At 44.4% G+C, this 14340-nt stretch overlaps 1 protein-coding gene across 12 annotated transcripts in view; it reads left to right on the top strand.

Moving 5' to 3' along the window:
- EIF4G3 (eukaryotic translation initiation factor 4 gamma 3) overlaps positions 1-14340 on the top strand; it is a 4880525-nt gene that overhangs the window by 2569448 nt on the left and 2296737 nt on the right. For 10 of the 12 annotated variants that reach the window (XM_069610350.1, XM_069610349.1, XM_069610345.1 and 7 more), the window contains one exon: positions 894-1019. In XM_069610350.1, the coding sequence (XP_069466451.1) occupies positions 894-1019 (126 nt within the window). The remainder of the gene's footprint in view (positions 1-893; positions 1020-14340) is intronic. The other 2 variants (XM_069610344.1, XM_069610343.1) reach the window with 1 other exon arrangement.

Raw genomic sequence — 14340 nt, 5'->3', positions numbered from 1 at the left:
AGTTATTTGTCTATCGGCTTATTTATAGCAACTTATTCTAAAGTCACTTCCATGGTGCCTCCAAGTATCAAAGACTTATGATTGCCTTGCAATGTCCTTTTTTGTGAAGTCACTTCTGTTGGTGCAATCAATATGCTAATTAGGAAGTATGCATGTAGTTTGCCTCAGAGGGCTTGGACAGAGCTCCCCAACAAACGAACACAATTAAAAAAGATTTTATTTTTTAAAGTACCTCTGCTCTGCTTTCAAATGCCGCCCGGGCCAGGTCTCGCGTTACACCGGCCTAACCTTTTCGCACTCACGTGCCTCCATACAGAAACCAGGACGCTGAATGAGCTTCCTAGCTCCTGTCTGTGTGTTGCACGAACACAAAGCCGGAAAGCTATGCTCTGTGCCGCTGGCCCCCGGAAGTGCTGCTGCTAGCGTGACAGCACAGGGGGCAGGCCCTGCAACACAAAGGTCAGCGCCCTGGCTGCTGACTTTGAATCAGGCAAGCCATTGTGAGGGACTGAGCAACGTAGGGCATCCCAGCCTTGAAAGTGTAGCAGCACGGCTGCGAGGCATCTCTGCATTATGTAATGAGACAGCGCAAGCCTTGCTGAGCACCCCAGCCTGGCTTGCGCTCTCCATTACATAATTGATGATTGGGGCCCCCCTGCCCTCCCTCCAAAAGATGGGGGGGACAAAAAGGCATGCCACAGAAGTTGGGGGGGACAAAACCCTCTGCCCCCCTATAATTATGCCCATGGTGGTGGGAATGTTGGGACTAAAACGTACAAAAAAATCTATATTTTTGCACGTTGGCTTCATTTTTGGTTTTTCATTTTGGACATTGACTTTGGAAAATGAACCTGAAAGGGAGGTGTAACTAACTGCATTTTCAATTTCCCCAGATTAACCAGACAAAATTACCATCACGAACAGTGGAACCTAGAATTCTGCAGCGAGGGCCAGATTTTACGCCACCCTTTGCAGATTTTGGCAGGCCAGTTCCAGCAGGTCGAGGTGTACCTGTAAGTGTATGTATATTTTCTAGGCGTTAATATGAACAGTGTTTTTTGCTGCTTAACTTGTACAGTGACTTCACAGTTTATTTTGTTAAAAAGTTAATGCAATGCTTTCTTCACTAATTGCCACAACTCATCCCTGAGAACACGACATGGCTTTGCAGGGATAATGTGATAATAATGTTGAAGTCGCCTGCAAATGATGTCCGCAGTACTGGTTTGCAGAGCACTAACATTAATTTTTTCAGTTGTTCATTTTCTGGGGTAGGCGGGATCTTTAGGTGCTTTGCCGTTTACTAGAATTAATTGCATCCTCCCACAGATTCCTCAGCTTAGATATTTCATCCAGTGCTGACTTCTCTTCAGAAACTTTATCATCCAGCAGTATCTAGACTTGGCACCAGAAGTGCCACTACACTCCCTGTATATAAGGGATGATGTGCCCCTTAGCTCAGTTTTTCCTTCACCCCTTTCCTCCCCAGCTCTCAGCAGCGGAAGGAGCATGGAACACAAGTTGAAGCTAGTTTGCTCTGTGATAATGTTCTCCGGAATCATAAGACCCTGAGAGTACAGTTTCAGTTTTTATAAAATGTGTCTTAACAAAGCGGGGTCTTTGATCTTGCAGGCTAGAGGTGATCCCTTTACACTTTTCCTTGTCCTTTTGAGGGGTCTCCCACATCCCTAACCTTGTCTCCCTACTCAAACAGGCCAGGTGATAGTACAGATTCGCTCTATAGCCAGGCGACCCCTACTGTCGAGGCTAGCCCTACTATAGCGAGGCCTAAAGGCAGTAGCTTTATCTAACTCCCTAAGGGGCTTTCTAAGTGATCTAGTGGGGGTAGTCTGTTTGCCCTGGCCCCTTCCTCCGGTTTACCTTTTCTTCACTCTCGCCTGTCTCCTCTTTCTCTCTCCATACTCCATCTCCTGCTCTTGGCTCTCTCTGTGTACTCTCCTGTTCATGGCCTTATCCTCCTCTCTTCCTCCTCTGGTCTCTCCAGTTCCCCTCTGACTGTGTTTCTCTTCACACTAGCCCTGCCTCTACTCTCCTCCCCCCTCCTTCCTCTGGCTTCGGTCTCTTTCTCGCATGCACTCTTTCTCTCCCTCCTACTCTGACACTCTCCTGCTCTCCCTCCAAAAATACCTTCATTCTCTCACAGACAACCTGCCAAATTGGTACCACCTTCTCAGTCCCAACACTTCACCAGTTGCTCTTGCCAAACACACCAGAAGTCCCTTCCATGTCCTCCACCTGCTGTGCACTCCTCTCTGGTATCTTGGTCTTTTTCCAACATCACACAAACGAAATGCCTCTCATTGAAGGCTCTCCCCTTACTGTCTAGAAGCTTTCTTCAGTTCTATTGGCTACACGGTTCAGCTACTTCCCTGGGCCAATTTGTGTCTAAGCTACTCCCAACATCTCACATCTCCTCTCCTTTTGGGCTAGTATTTCCCCAGGAGGATTTCATGAACGTCTTTCGCTCTGCCCTTTTTCAATCTCCATTTCCCTTCTACCAGCCATGCAGTCGTTGTGGTCATTGGTTCTCTTGTTCCCTCCTGTACAAAGTAAGTCACTATCCATTAAGGCCTTGGTCTCCTATAGAGCTACATCGCTCTCTGCTGGCCCCAGCCTCATCGTTGCTGCTCCCCTAGCATATCTAGGCAGTCTCTTGTGGCTGTTTGATCTCTCATTCAAACCCCTAATGGGGAGGCCTGTCCCAATCACATTTGGCTAATCTCTCCACTCTTACTATTTCAGGCCAGGTCTTGTCTATTGGGCCCAGGTTCATTGTGAGACTTGTAGTTTTTGGGATGGTCCTGCCCAAGGGTATGAGGTGTCAGGTGCATGCTGGCAATTGTAGCCTTCCAGGAACCACCAGAAAGAGAGCTGGCCAGGACAGAGGTTGGTAGCTATGGGGTTGGGGAAAAGGTACGAATACCCACAAGTGACTTCATACATACCAAGGAGCCAGGAGCGGTGGTCCTTTTCTGCCCTTTTATAAGGCCTCTGGTGTAGGTCTGGCTCTGTCCTGGTAGGCTGTCTACCCCAGTTTGAGAAGGCACCTGGGCCTTAAACTGTTAAAGATCTTTACTCTTGGGGTAGGCTGCGAGGGTGATGAGGAATCTATGGGAGGAGAAACCATCAGAAAGAACATTACCAAAGGTAAGTATGTTTTTTTTCTGAAGGATCGCATCCTCTCACAGATTCCTCATCTTGGGTAGAATCCTGAAGCAGTTCCTGTTCTTTTTGGAGTTTGGAAGACAGTGCACATAAAACAAAACTTCCAGGATACGGTGCAAGAGCGCTCTGCCACAGTAAGCATCTTGGGTCAGTGAAGAATCCATGTATTAGTGCTTAGCAGTTGTATGTAAGAAAGACCAAGTATGCCTTGCAGACTTCAGAGGCTGACGCTCCCCTTTGTAGTGTCAAAGTGGGCGCTAGCCCAGTGAATGTGTGCACTGAGGTCCCACAGACCCTGTTTTCCTGCCAATTGGTAACTTTCAGAGATGCATAGAATGATGCACCTAGAGCTCGTTTGTTTCAAAGATGGTGTTCCCATTCTGTATTCTCCAATGGAAATTAAGAGCTAGTCACTTATCTGAATCCTCTTGTTCTTATCACATAAAAAACTCTGGGCCCTTCTGGAATCACAGCTTTTAAACATTTTCTCAGTTTTTAAAGGATTTGGCAGAGGATACAATGATCACAAATGGGTCTTTTGAGAAAAATGAAACTCAAAAACCACTTTAGGTCGAAAATGTGGCCTCGCTCTTAAGAATCATTATTTCTTTCCAAACACTAGATATTGTGGTTTTCAGCATAATGCTTTTTTCCAGCACCATTCTGAGAACATTTGCCACCTGTGGCATTGATGGATGTGGTGGCGGCCTCCTTGCAGATGGGAACACATCAAGGATATCATCAGATATATACCCCACTTACTGAACCTCACCCTTGCAGTTACCAAGCATGAAAGTAGACAGTTTTGCAACCCTGGTGGACTGTCCTCTGACATGGAACAGAGGTCTTCCCTTGCTGCCAGCTGCTGAGGAGAGCAAATGGACACGCCGAGAAGTTATGGGTGCCATGTTCTCAGAGCCCAAGCTATTAGTCATTGTGATCCCAAAGCTGTTCAACCCCTTGAGAACCATAGGGATTATCATAGTCAGCAGAAACTCAGATGGCATGCCGATGTTACAGTCCACTGCTAGTTCTTATCTGAGGGAAAATACCCTCACCACAACTCTTGCACTTCCTTTTGACATTGGACGTGTAGAGTTCCACTTAAGGGATCCCCCAGAGGTCAGATATCTCATCCAAAACCTCATTCACAGCTCCAACGCGTCAGAGACTGATCCCTGCTTGTTCAGGCCATCCACTACCACATTGTGTGATCCAGGGAGATTAGCTGCCGACAGAGAGATGTTCCTTCGGGCCCAGAACCACAGTTGCATGGCCTCTTTGGTAAAGGGAAGTGACTCCCTCCCAACTTATTCAAGCAGTGCATGGCCACTGTTTTTCCATCAGTATAGTTTTCCCGCTGATGGAAGGGATGATGATGACCATGGCTTATCTGACTGCTCTGATTTGGAGGAGATTTATGTGGTGTTTTGCCTCTACAACAGACCAGAGTTTGCGCTCTGTGACTCCCGTAGGTGATCCAGTCAGCATGGCATCAATGACTCTTGTTTCCTATGGACAGAGATGCCTTAAAGGCTCCCCTTTCAAGATGTTTTGTTTTCTGTCCACCACACAAGATCCTGTGATACCCTGGTGCAGAGCCATAGACAGGGTAGGACCTGAGCGGGCAAAGCCCACCCAAAACTGTAATTCCCCATGCAACATCACTGTGTGGGCATTTACAGATGTTGATGTCACTGCGATGTGCCCAACTACATTAGTCTCAGGCCTCACTTGTTATACATTCCTGGATATGCCTTTGCCATGTAGGAGACCCAAAGAAGTTCTGTCATACTGCCTGAAAACTGGGACCACCGGCAACAAAGCCGCCACTGGAGTGACCTCATACATAGTTGTTAAACCGGTAACAGGGTAATACAGGATGCCATTAGGAGAAGCAGTAAGGCGTGGTTGGATCAAGTGATTCTCGAAAATGTTGACTATTTACTGAATGTTCGACACCCCACGGGGGAAAAGTGGAGGCTGAGCAGGTGTCAAGGACCACACCAATGAGCAGAAGGTATTGGACTGGTTCTGTCGGGTAGACTTGAGCGAGAATCCCAGGCTGTGAAGAAGGTTGGAGGTAGGTTGGAGGTAGGGAATAGATGTTCTGATACCAGCTCTGCTGAATGGGATTGAATGAGCCAGTCTACATAGAGGAAGACATGAATCCTCTACCTTCTGAGACAAGCCGCTTCTGCTGCTAACCACTTGGCAAAAATCCTCAGTGCTGAAGTCAGAACAAAAGTAAGGGCTTGCAACTGGCAGTGGGAGTTTTATATCATGTAACTCAATCATGTAACTCAGGTACTTCCAGTAACAAGGGTGAATAGGTACATGAAGGTAGGTGTCCTGGAGGTCCAGGGGCACTCACGGGCATGATTGTAGTGCCTGAAGTATGTGGGCAAAGGGGACCATGCTGAACATTTCCTTGAGATGGAATTTGTTTGGCAGCCTGAAATATATAGAGTAGGCCTTATGCCCTCAAGCTTTGTCAGTAGCAAAATGTAATAAACTACTGTCTGCCTCTCTCCACGCTCTGAATCCTTTCGATTACTGTTTTTGCAACAAAGAGGAGATCTCTGGCAACAGCTATGTATCCTGAGATTCTGAGCGACAACAAGTAGGAATTGGGTCTAGTGGTGTACGTAGATAGAGAAGACAATCACCCTGGGACACCGCTTGTAGCACCAAAGCATCTGAAATAGTGTTCAATCATCCTTCTAGGTGCTGGCACAGTCTTCCCCCTAATCGAGTGTTGTGGCTGAAGCTCTTACTGAAGTGGTTTTGTAGACGTGGTTGCTAATGGGTCAGAGATTCAGGGGGCACCTACTTCCTATGTCTTCCTCTTCACTTCTCTTCTTTCACTATTCTACCGCTCCCCTGTCTCCTCTCAAGCCTTCCCTATCCCTCTGATGTTTTACTCCTCCTAACTCTCGCCTCCACACTTTAACATTACTTCTCATTCCGTAGTAGTGGGAGTAGAGAAGAAGTGGGAGAGAGGAGTCAGTTGGAGTGCCAACTCACTACTACTCCTCTCTCCCACTACTGCTCTCCTCCCCCCGCCACTACTCTCCTCCACCCACTACTACTCTCATCCCCCCCACAACTATTCAAAAACCCTCCATTTAGGCTGTAACCATTCGCTTCACAATCACTCTTGACCCTAATCCTTCTAACCCACTCAACAAACTAACACTGATGTACCCTTGCACTCACTAAATCAACAACGCCTCCAGCATCTGCTGCTCCCCTGTTCTGCTCCTACTTGTTTCTTGGTACTCCACTTCCAACTCCACAGACCTCACCTGGATAACCCACACTTCGTGTACCTTCCTTAAATCTCCCTCACCCTGTTCTGATTGGACACCTTTCCCTACCTAAACTTGGTCTGTCTTCCCCTTTTCAGTTGTATGTGTGGCAGCAGCAGTTTGACATAAGGGGCTAAGCCCCAACCACTTTTTCCATGCAGAAACACAAGAATGGCACGCAAGGGCAAGTGGCTGAGTCTGCTCTTGGGGCTCCCGGCTTTGGCCCCCACAGGTAAGTCTGATCAAAAGCGGGGGGTTTCTTTTACCCAATTCAAGTGTCCCTGGTCGTGTGGTGTTTCCTTTCTTGAATTCAATTGGTCGCAGGCAGCTGCTTGACAGCCCTGTGCGACTTCCTCTGATGGTAGTTGTGTATAGCGTTGTGCTGCTCTGCTGCTCTGTCTCCCCCAGTGCGCGATTGCTGTGGGTTTGTGGCAAGCTGATGGTTTGTATTTAGTGTTTCTTCCCCCATCTGGTTCACACATTGTGCGGTTGCATAGGTTCTAGGACACATGTAAAAGGGCTGGCAAGAATCTGGAGAGGGAGGCATGGTATGAGACAATGGTGTACTGCCAAGAAGCAGACAGGTATAAGAGGAAGGGGTAATATTTCGATTCCCCACCCCCAATGCTAATGGGCACCCACCCCTATTGACAAGGCCATAGTGTACTGGCTTTGTCACACTGGACAAACCCAGATGTTCTCATCCAAGCGTGCCTTCTCATTGTGACTGCTGTATTTGTGGAGCTTGCCATGCAATCTGCAGTATCCAGTCCACGCTGTAATGAGCTGACCTGCAGCTTCCTTACCAACTTCAGCCAAGGCGGTTAAGCCTTCTTTTCCTTCCCCCGTGGGCACATTTTGAATTCCTCCTAAAACCACATTCCAAGGGTGTAGGAATACTTCACCAAAGCACAAGAGTAGTTAACCATCTGCATTGCCAGGCATCCGGAAGCAAACCTTTTCTTGCCCGCAACATCCAGTTTTTACTCTCTGTATCTGGGAGAGAGAGGAAAAAGTGTTTGATTTAAGCCCTGCTGTGGCTGCTTGGACCCCCACACTCTCTGGTATGTGGTGTACTGACGAGCATGCTGGATCCCAGTGAACTGGCCTATATTTCTTTACAATCTCTTTATCAGCTGCTAGGGTGTAGTGGTGCGTCTGTAATCAACGTTATATCTTTTCACTGCTATACTCCTCTCAGTTTTAGCACATGCGTTTTATTTTCTGAGTCTGGTTTCCTTCAATGGCTTGGAGGTGATCTCAATGATCATAAGGAAAGGATGAAATGCTGTTGTTTCATAACCATTTTGTATAGACGTTAGACTGTTCTATGGTTTATCATTTACTTCAAAGCTTGTTTAATTTTCCTTGGTGTAGTGGCAACAATCCCAATATTTTTGTACATGTTTGTACAGACCTAATTTAATGCTTCCAGTGGAACAAAACTGCTGCTGATCCTGTACTCCTCGCAAATATCTGCACAACTTCTGAACTATTTACATATCCTTTGACATTCCCCCGCTTCCTTACACTATTCTTCTCAGTTTACTCATCTCTACTTCAATTGTTTGCCCATAGGCAGCACATACACTTGGGTCTCTGGTATCCCAGGCAGTAGGCCGATCTAGCCTGACCTTTTTACACCCTGCCCACAACTTGCATAGGATTGACTGACCAGCACATCTCAAGACCCTCACTCATCCAAACTTGACATAGGCCCTCATTACGACCTTGGCGGAGGACCATGGTGCTATTAGCACCATGGTCCATGGCGCTAAGGTTGCAATTCCGCCATGGTGGTTGGCGGACTTACCGCCCCATTCCGACCTTGGCGGGGCGGTAAGTCCCCAATCCCCATTTTGCCCTTCCCCATTCCCATTTTTGCCCCATAGGGCATAATGGCTAGTGGGGAAGGCGTTAATTACGCCACCGTAAATTACGGTGGCGTAATTAACATCAAGGTCCCTTAGCGCCATGGATTTTAACGCCTGCAAAAAGCAGGCGTTAAACTCACCATGGGGCAAAGGGACCTCGTACTCAGGCGGTAAGGGTCGGCGCTGTTTACGCTGGCGTAAACCCCTTACTGCCTGGGTCGTAATGAGGCCCATACATTTAAAATACGTCAATATCTTTTCTTCAAGCACTCGCTTACACACCTTTCTTACTTAAAATGCACACCATTCCAGCTTCAACCCACTGCTATTTTTTCTCTTATGCCACATTATTTTCTGGCCGATGCCTTCCAGTGGATAAGGACCCTACATTCCCTGGAAGTGACAGACTGCTAATTAACTTGGAAAAGGTTTTACGCACTTTGAGACCACGAAACTCATGAACTGGCACAGTATTAAAAAAAAAATTGTCCATCTAAACCGAATTTGTGTTGTGTGGATAGCTGCATTCTTATGGCAGAGGTGTTGTGCAATGTGTTGTAAAAGTAGTGTATGATAGCAGATGCGTGCGGGCGGGTTGCCGTGGCTTCCCCATCTTCCATAAGCATGGAGTGTGATATGTGCCTGCGTTTCCAGACTGGTTTCTTGATTTTGTAGCTGTGGCGTGGATTCTATCCTGTGGTCTGCTGGAGTTTATGCTCTTCATCGCTCAGTACATTTAGTGGTGGGTTCAGTGATGGCCCGACCTTATTTAGAGGTGGCAAACATCTGTCCCTTAAATTTCTCCCACTGCTCTGCTGATTCCAAACTTGTGGGGCAAGTTATATACTTAGGAGAAGTCGATATAAAATTATCACGTCTTCTAAAATTGGGTTTTTCCTTTTTTGAGGAGGAACAAGAGGAGCAGTGAGATTCACTCCTGGAGTGTGATCTTTTTCTGTGCTCCCTCTTCCTCTTTATATTGGCCCATAAATCTTCTGCATCAGAAGGGTGCAAATCTGCTGGTTCATCAACCTCTGCAACGGTCTCCTCCTTTTTTACCTCACAGGGGCGAGGGCGACTGAGATATGCTCAGGCCAGTGAAGTGCTTTGCCACCCTTTCTTTAAGATCATTGGTGTGCATGACTTGACAGGAGCCACAATCAACCAGTACATATCTTGTGGAATCCAACACGGAAATATTTGCTCTGCAATCCCTGCATGGTTTAATCTCGGAGTCCTTGCCGGATCTGGATATAGCGTAGTAGACACACTTTCTCTCCTGAGAGATCAACTTTACTGAAAAACTGCTTGCTGAGCGAGCGAAAAAAGGAACTAAGTGGCATGCCATCTTTCTATATAAGGAGTGTGGCTTGACTTCCGACAACAAGGAGTTGAAGATCCCAATGACAATTGCTGCAGAGCTGCAACACGTCCTCTACTTGGTTGAAAAAGTTTAAGAAGAGCAACTGGTGCTAGATGAAATATCAAAGAGGAGGAATCTCTGGGAGGAGAATCCTTCAGAAAGAACATTACTGGCGGGAATTAATATGTCCTTCCAGGGAAAGCCAGGGAAAGCCACATTGTGTTTCTGAAGGTGGGGGGGACATAACGGTTCAGAAAGATTTGAAAACAAGCTACACTGTTAATAAAACATCTGTGATGTGAGCAACCAATTCTACTACTTTCAGATTGAGCAGTTTGTAGGACAATGAGGAGACATTCTTTTTAGAGGGTGATCATGGTTAATAAAAAAGTTTTCTTAGATAGTGCTTAATGATAGATTCTGCCCATTTTCAAGCGCTGTAATAAGTGTTTTGTTTTCAACCTGATGGACGTGAAAATAATGGACATGGTAGCATCACTCCAGCCCTATAGCACAGCATAAAGTGCTATGAGATTAGCAAGCTGGTTTCAGGCCAGGAAGAGACACAGAAACTGTTTTATTGAATGTGATCGAGGACCTACAGCGGCATGTTGAATACAATGGATCAGTTTTGCTGATGCTGCTCAATCTATCAACACTTTGACGCCATGGACCATTGTCTTGCGGTCAATCGCCTAAAAGAGGAAGTGAGGAAATTATGGCATATTCTCAATGTAGGAGACACCAATTTGAGGCCTCCACTCATTGCGATCAAGAGAAGGAAAAACATCAGCGATGTATTGGACACACATACAAGGAAAGCAGTAAAGAGACTGAGAACCAGCCCACACTATGGAACCTACCAAAAGCAACTGGACACACCCCATGTGGAGGATGTTCAGTATGTCATCTCCCAAAACGCACTACTACTATTAACATAGGCTGGAGTACGTCATGGGTGCAAAGATAGCTCACCAAATACAATACTACAAATGTGGTGTACCTGTTTAAATGTCCATGAGACATGACATATATTGGAATGACAACAAGAGCTATAAGAATATGAATGTGAACACAGGTCCAGTATTAGAACGAGACATATGACAGCTCCACTTGTCGACCATTTCATACAGAAGAACAACTCAGAATGACATCAGTTGGATGATACTGCAAAAGGTAGTGGTTCCAAAGAGAAGTGGTAATATAGGAGCTTTGCTCCTTAGAAGAGAACAGATGTGGATATATAGGCTTAAAAGTCTTCAAAAAGGCCTCAATGAAGAAATTTGTTGGCAAACTTCAGCCAAATTATAAGGCCATAACATCATAGTGACCAGAACAGATTGGGATATCACTCTGTGCAGAAATGTTCAAGAATTAAGTTGGAATTGTCTGATTCTTGAACACAGAGGGCTAGTCATCCAACAAAGAATGTTCAAATATGCAATATCTAAGTGCCCGCAGATAGAAATGGCAGCGGAACCAGAGATTATGTAAATAAGAAGATATCAGCCTAGATGTATTAGAACACACGTGAAAGGAAATGGCTGGTTCGTTGTAGACGACACAGAAGTGTGATTTCATTGAAGACGGAATGACCGATGAGCATATGATGACTATCAGTATCATACCACCCATTAACTCTGGGAATAAGCCACGGTGAGAGCATAAATGCGAAGATGATGGGTCCTTGGTGCCGCTTCGAACATCAAAACATACAGAAACCCACATAAAGAAAAAAGTGCAATGAGTGAAATGGGAACCACACAGTGGAATTACAATCCAAGTTGTGTGACCCGGGCTCCAATCACACTATCATAGGCTCCTAAGGACATTTGAACCACATTACCCAGCAGGCTTGGATACAATTCGAGATCCGAACATATATGTACATGGGACCTGATGTTATTACTGCAGACGATCTAACATAGAGGCAAAAACGTAACGATTGAAAAAATAAAACCTCACTTTATAAATATTAAGCGCGTCATACAGGAACCTCAAATTATATTAGAACTACATTACCCAGAAGTACTTGGGAACAAATGCACGGTGCGAATATAAACGCATACGAGATCTGAAGTTGTTGTTTCTACAGCAAACAAGTTTAGAGACGCACAGAGGCATATGCGCCACGATTGTAAACATAAACCATACTTGAAATATAAAAAGCCATTTACACGATACTAACGCTAAAATCACGTGACCAGATTTATAAAAATAGAGTTTCAAAGATGGCTGCTGAAATCGCGACTCGCATAGGAGAGAGGATTTTGCAATCCCGCTATAGGGTAAGACCAAACAGGGACAGATTAAGCGCCAACTACACACGTAGAGCACAAACCTTGAGTAAGATCGACCCATGAATCCTTCTCACTTTGAGGGATCCGCGAAATAAATCCTGAAAGTCAACATAACCATATAGACAAATGTGGGCATAACATTCACCATTCCTATTTCAGGATAACCCTACCTACAAATGACCACAGAGAGGGAAGGAAGATACTGTGTAGAGGGATGTGAAAAGGGAAGATTGTGTTGAAGATTACACAAATTTATGAACGGGTAAGAACCTATTGTTACTCAGTAAAATACATCTGCCAAATGCTGAATGGATAGAGAGTAAACCTAGACCTTTAACTTACAGGTTGTTCTCAGCTAATATTGAACACACATCAGATTGCAAGCGAAATGAGCGTGCTAAACACTGCACAGTAGCGGGTAAGGGTTTTTATAGTTCCTTGCCTGCCAATATGGCTGTAATTTAGTAAAATACACCAGTCAATCAGCGAATGAACAGATAGTAAATCTAGACCTCTTATTTACAGGTTGTCCTTAGCCATTATTGAAAACAGATCAGATTGCACGAGAAGCGAATGTGCTAAACACTATATGAAGACAGGTAAGACCTTTATAGTCTCTTGCCTGCCAACACGATAGATGCCGAAAAGATTTTAGAGAATGGGATATTTATGGTGTCCTCCTTTGTACATTCCCTTTTAGGGTATTTGGAAGGAAACTTAAGACGTCCATCAGAGAAACCAGGAGACGCTTTGCCTAGTCCAGTAAATGGAGATCAAGACAAAGAATGAGAACACTGTCTTTTTTTTATTTTTGTATTACAACATGATGAACTAATGTCATTATATATGTCCTGAAGAAAGCGGAAAGGGCTCTATATCCGCTGAAACAGGTTGACAACATGAAGTTTCAGGTGTGATGACCTGAGCCCTGAGACATACAATACTTTTTGTGATCTTGGTTAAAGTACATCACCTTTTAGATGAGTATAAATATAAACAAATACTAAGCAATCCAGAAACAGGATTGTGTTTTTATACTTCATTAGGATTAATCAAGCATTTTAGAGATTAATAAAACACAAATATTGGAAAAGATGATAATAAAATAGAAAAATCGACTTCCAAACAGTGTGCACTAATTTTAGCACTTAGTAAAAGTAGTGAGAGAGGATAGGGTGAGTTTCTTATCTATCCCTCACACTAGATAGGCGTTACAGCAGCTATTTCTAGGGGTAGATCATCACAGCGAGGGACAACAAGAATGTCTTTTTAGGGACTTGTATTTAGATGAAGGGACTTTACAAGTAGGAATAACTTTTTCAATAAAGTGAGTCCGTCTATATTTTGATATATTGTAGCAGGTGAGACAGAATGAGCTAACCCCACGACTCCAATTGTAAGCGAATGAGAGATTAAAACGTGTGATGAGCCCAGAGATGGATGTGCAATATAAATCATTGGTACGCTGTATCACTAGTTTATTTGATTTTTACAGTGTGTACCTTTAGTTCAAAGTCTCAAGAAAAGCGTACTTGGCGCTTTTTATAATCAGCTCGGACTGGATATTCAAGCACTGCCAATTTCCAACACGGCCAAGGATAAACAAACGCACAGATTCTGTCCATGGCTCTGCAGCCTGAGCACCTTAACAAACTTGCAATCACCTTTCTTTTATCAGCAGCAGAGCCCTTTGTATGCATGATGTGCCATTTCCAACTGAAAGATCTTGCAGTGAACAACTCAAAACATCCTTGTAGAGATCTGTTTATATCCATGATGTCTACTAGCTTGACATACAAAAACAAAAGTTGCGTTATGTCACTAATCAAACGTTTTCAGAATCATGAATAACGAGCTGGAGGTTTGTGACAAAGAATCTGAGTTTATTAAACAACTTGTTTTATTCCATGTCTTAAATCACGTTAAGTACAGTGGGGTTGAACAGATTTTTCAGGTTTATATTATCTTAATTCTGGGATTTATAGTTTATCATTAAGGATGTGAAAATTGAAGCCAGTGATATTCTGTTGGCTAAACATGTTGCTATAAGAATGTACATGTTGTAATGTGGCTTTACCATGCAATGTGTGTATTTTGTAAGTAAACTCTTTAGAGTGTTTTATTGTAGGCCTTGAAATCCAAAACTTAAATATTTGCACCAAGTTAACCTTGGAAGGTATGTGTTCAAATGTGCAGAGTGGGTAAAAATCCCTGCTTCACAGCCAAACTGTTTGATCCTCGTCAATTAATCATAATTTGGCTTAAGTGCAAAAATTGGAGTCCTTATTTCAAATAGTGTGAACTTA

This window comes from Ambystoma mexicanum, chromosome 8 (assembly GCF_040938575.1).
Source record: "Ambystoma mexicanum isolate Mex_15411 chromosome 8, UKY_AmexF1_1, whole genome shotgun sequence".
Classification (NCBI taxonomy): Eukaryota; Metazoa; Chordata; class Amphibia; order Caudata; family Ambystomatidae; genus Ambystoma; species Ambystoma mexicanum.
Note: the sequence above shows the minus strand (reverse complement) of the source record. Positions and strands in the feature narration are given on the sequence as shown.